The sequence below is a fragment of the Microtus ochrogaster genome, chromosome 18, assembly GCF_000317375.1.
Source record: "Microtus ochrogaster isolate Prairie Vole_2 chromosome 18, MicOch1.0, whole genome shotgun sequence".
Taxonomy (NCBI): Eukaryota; Metazoa; Chordata; class Mammalia; order Rodentia; family Cricetidae; genus Microtus; species Microtus ochrogaster.
Genome location: NC_022020.1, coordinates 32,848,422 through 32,852,662, shown reverse-complemented (window position 1 = coordinate 32,852,662; position 4,241 = coordinate 32,848,422). Strand labels below are relative to the sequence as shown.

The 4,241-nt window shown below is 35.8% G+C and overlaps 1 protein-coding gene across 2 annotated transcripts in view; it reads right to left on the bottom strand.

The window, feature by feature from the left end:
- Positions 1-228: 228 nt before the first annotated feature.
- The window catches only part of Ythdc2 (YTH domain containing 2), a 62,802-nt gene continuing 58,789 nt past the window's right edge, over positions 229-4,241 (bottom strand). Inside the window, exons 27-30 of one of the 2 annotated variants that reach the window (XM_005356063.3) lie at positions 3,715-3,918; positions 1,893-2,075; positions 630-723; positions 229-517 (exon numbers count right to left, since the gene is read on the bottom strand). In XM_005356063.3, the coding sequence (XP_005356120.1) occupies positions 643-723; positions 1,893-2,075; positions 3,715-3,918 (468 nt within the window). In that variant the 3' untranslated portion in view covers positions 229-517; positions 630-642. The remainder of the gene's footprint in view (positions 518-629; positions 724-1,892; positions 2,076-3,714; positions 3,919-4,241) is intronic. The other variant, XM_026783522.1, reaches the window with a different exon arrangement.

The window sequence follows — 4,241 nt, the reverse complement described above, 5'->3', positions numbered from 1 at the left end:
TCAGCAGTAAGAGTTTGGCATCGCTGGGCAGTGGTGGCATGTGCCTTTAATCCCAGCACTCAGGTGGCAGCGGCAAGCAGATCTCTGGGAGATTGAGGCCACCCTGGTCTACATACAGAGCTAGTTCCAGGACAGCCAATGCTACACAAAGAAATCCTGTCCAGAAAAACAAAAACAAAAAATAAAAATAAAAAATAAATAAAAAATAAAAAGTTGTCATAATCAACTGAATATTTTAAAGAAATCTTTACATTTAAATTAAAATAAGTGCTGTTATATCAAATATCAAAATTAGTATTTCGTTCATCAGAAACATATAATTAACATTATATAGTCATTGCCTAAAATCACTACAAAAATTTAAATGATCTTTTCCTCTATATGAAAATGATGATTCTGAAGTAACACGCTAAGTTACAAAACCCATTCACGACACACAACGCCTCATCAAGGTTTTCAACAAGTCAGTGCACTCAGTAGTTACAAGAGCCATAATGCTCTTCCACAGCCAGGAGTTCTGAAAAAGTAAAAAAGAAACAAAAAAGAAAAGAAAAAAGGTAAATAATCTGAAAGGCATCCCTAATGATAACAAATACTGCAAGTAGTCCACAAGCCAAATATCGTCTAACCTGAATGTCAATGTCAATCAGCTGTTGTTTTCTCTCCCAATGGAAAACGTTCCCATAACTGGAGCAACTGTTCACCAACCTGAGGTTCTAGCTCCTAGATAAGTCATAAGTTAAAATAAACATTTAAAAAAAATGGGCTGTTTTTTAAATCAAAAGTGGATAAAAATGCTAAAAAAAAACCACTTTAAATTTCACATTTAAAAAATCAGATGTTAGTATCAAACAAAACAGTACATACTATTTCTAATTCTCTGCTTTTAAAGAGTTGATATTCAGATTTAAAATTCTACTTCGTGTGAAAAATCTTGCAACTTTTGTGATGAGATAGTAACAGATTTCCACGTAATCAATTTAGAATTTTGTCTAGATAGAAACAACAAATTTTACTTTACTTGGAGATTCAGCAGAAGCACTCAATTTGAACTTCTGAAGGTTTGAACCTAGATGTTTTGAGGCTTCCTCCCCAAGAAAGCATCTTAGGTGACTACATAGTCCTACCTTAGATATTATTTAATGTAAATCAAAATTAATAAACTAAAATATTATATGAATAAAAAGAATGCCACCTTTTCATCCTCCAGTGGCATGGATGATACTCTGAAGATTACCTAGAAAGAAATCAACTATTTCCCAGGGTGGTTTGAGGTAGTAAGCCACAAAAGTTAAGATAAATTACTGGATATAACTTTCGGTAAAACAAACCCCTGAACCTACTTTCTCCCATGTAACCTGGGACCGACAGCTTACTGTACTGTTAATAAGAAGAGATTACATGATGCTATTAGTACAATATTTTGGCACTATTCATTAATTCTCATCATATTACTAGTTTAAATGCACAGATGCAGCATCAAAAAAGCAAAGGTAACAGAAATAAAGCAAGGCATTAGAATTAAAAGGCTACTATTTATACAATGTGCTTAAACAACAGGGACACTGACGGTGCTGTCAGCTTGAGACTGCAGTCAAATCACCTCACGATGGTAATCTGTTTCGGTCAATGTTCCACTAATAAGACAACAGAAAACTCCATGAAGTGACTTAGTGACTTAGGAAAGATTTCATACAGCAAGAAACAAAACTTAAGAAAATGTTTTAAAAATCCGTAAGACATTTGCAAGCAGACTTTCATGCTCTTTATAAATCAAAACTAGTTTTGTTCGTGTGTATATGGCATATGAAATTGATATTAATACATATTCTCCTCTGAGCAGTAACAACCAAAAAAAAAATTAAAAGAAAAAACAAGATGCCAGCATATACCTGCCCATCTCTGCTTATCTGCACTTTCTTGTTGTCATTCCAAGGATTGAGCAAATGGTGTGCAAACTGAAAGGGCAGGCTTTCTTTGCGTATCCACTCTACTTTAAATACTCCACCTAGTCCAGCTGAACCCCAGTCCTGGCTCTTCTCTCTTCCTATCTCAGAAGACATCCTAGAAAATCCCTGTATAAAAAATGAAAGGAAGAGGAAGCAAAGATGATATTAAGATATCTGTATCTTTTTTTTGTTGTTTTTAGTTATAAACTTATTGGCCCATTAACTTGGGCTTCTTATTTACTAATTCTTATAACTTACATTAGCCCTTAATTCTTATCTGAGTTAGCCACATGGCTTGGTAACTTTTTTGGCAAGGCAGTCACATTTTGCTTCCTCTGCATCAGGATCACGACTGCAGAAAGAATTTTCCTCTTCCCAGAATTCTCTTGTTCTCATCACCCTGCCTCTACTTCCTGCCTGGCTAGTGGCCAATTAGCATTTTATTAAAAAACAATTGAGAGGGTACAAACCATTTTCCCACAGCAAAGTAGATTTTTAGTTTTATAGTTCACCCTTAACATAAATTCTCCATCTCTCCTTTTCAGGTGTCTCTCCTCTCCACACACACAAAGTGCTCATCTTTGCTTTGCACTGACATTTGGAGCCAATGATGCTTGAGATTTACTTGGTACTGGAGGATACTGCGATTCATGACCATGGCAAACTTGTATGGGCCTTGCTTACACTACAGTTTCAGAGCATTAGTTCATTATCATCATTCTGGGGAGTACGGCAGCGGATAGACAGATATGGAGTCAGAAAGTAACTGAGAGTTCTACATTGGGTTCTTCAGTCACCAGGACTGAAAAAGACACTGGACTTGGCTTCACCTATTGAAACCTCAAAGTCTACCCCACAGTGATACACTTCCTCCAACAAGGCCATTCTTCCTAATCCTTTCAAATAGTGCCACTCCCTGGTGACCAAGATATCTGTATCTTTCTGATAGGGATAATTATAATTTTAAAGAAAAGATAAATATTAAAATAATACAAATTTATCAAGAACCAAAAAGACCTTTATCAAATTTTGGAAGATAAACAAATTCTAGCCAAATGTAATTTCAAATATTAATAGTTTCTAATGTATCAACAGTTGTAAGCCAGTATTTATTATATAAAAATAATCATCAAACTTGTAGTTTTTATTTATGAATACTATAACTATGAAATAATTCAAAGGTTTGCAAGTTAAGTCAAAGGTAGTTAAGAAACCATCTCTGAGACAGAGATGGCTCAGTGGTGAAGGGCATTAGCTGGTTCTTCCAGAGGACCTGGGTTCAATTCCCACCGGCCATATGGTGGCTCAGGACCATCTATAACTCTGGCTCCAGGGGAGCTCTCTTCTGGCAGCTACAGGTACTGCATGCATGTGATGCACAGACAGATTGAGGCAAAACACCCATACAATATAATTTTAAAATTTCTTTTAAAAAGAAGCAGGTCTTTTCATTGTTCATAAATTTCCAGTCCACATAAACATTTTACAAAGGCAAAGCTTTACGGCATTTCATCCACTGACAGATGCAAAGCTGCTGTCAGCAGGAAGGATGACTCATCTGGAAACACTCTAGGTCAAGGGAAAGCACAGTTCTGATGCCCCCTTGCAGAAATGTGAAATCGACCTCACTCCCAGTCACACCACAGACAATTCCATTATGCTCCAATACAATAAAAAGCTAGGATTTGGTTTTGGTTTTCTCTGAATTTGAGAACATAACCTACTTGCAAAATAAATGCCATTTTATTGATTCAGGATGGCCCACCTGAAAATGTCCAGATCCTTGAACAGAAAATACCAAGTAAACCATGCTGCTCTCCCAAAAGGCTCGATTTAGCTTCCGCTCATTACTCGGAGTTGTAGACCAGATACCCTTCTGTTGAGAAATTTCCAGGTTTCTCAGATTGCTACTTTTCATTATAAAGTAACGAACAGGCATGTTTGGTCTTGGTGAAGGAGATTTTGAGCCCTATAAAAGAATGCATACGTTCTTGAAAGGTAATTTGACCTTTCAAAGCCAGTAGGCTCTCATAAATAACATCTTCATAAACACATAAACTTTACCAAATATTCAACAAATGTAAATAGTTGTCATGCTTTAAACCTTTAAAAGGCTTAATCAAACTGAGGTTAAAAAGCCAGAATGAAGCACTTACTTCCAAGTATCCAAAATGCCTGGCATCAAGTGAGGAACTTTATTAGTTTTATTTTACACTTGGGATAAATTTTCAGAAAATGTTTTTAAAACTTACCAATTCTAATAACAAAACTAAAATCTCTCCAGTTTACTGT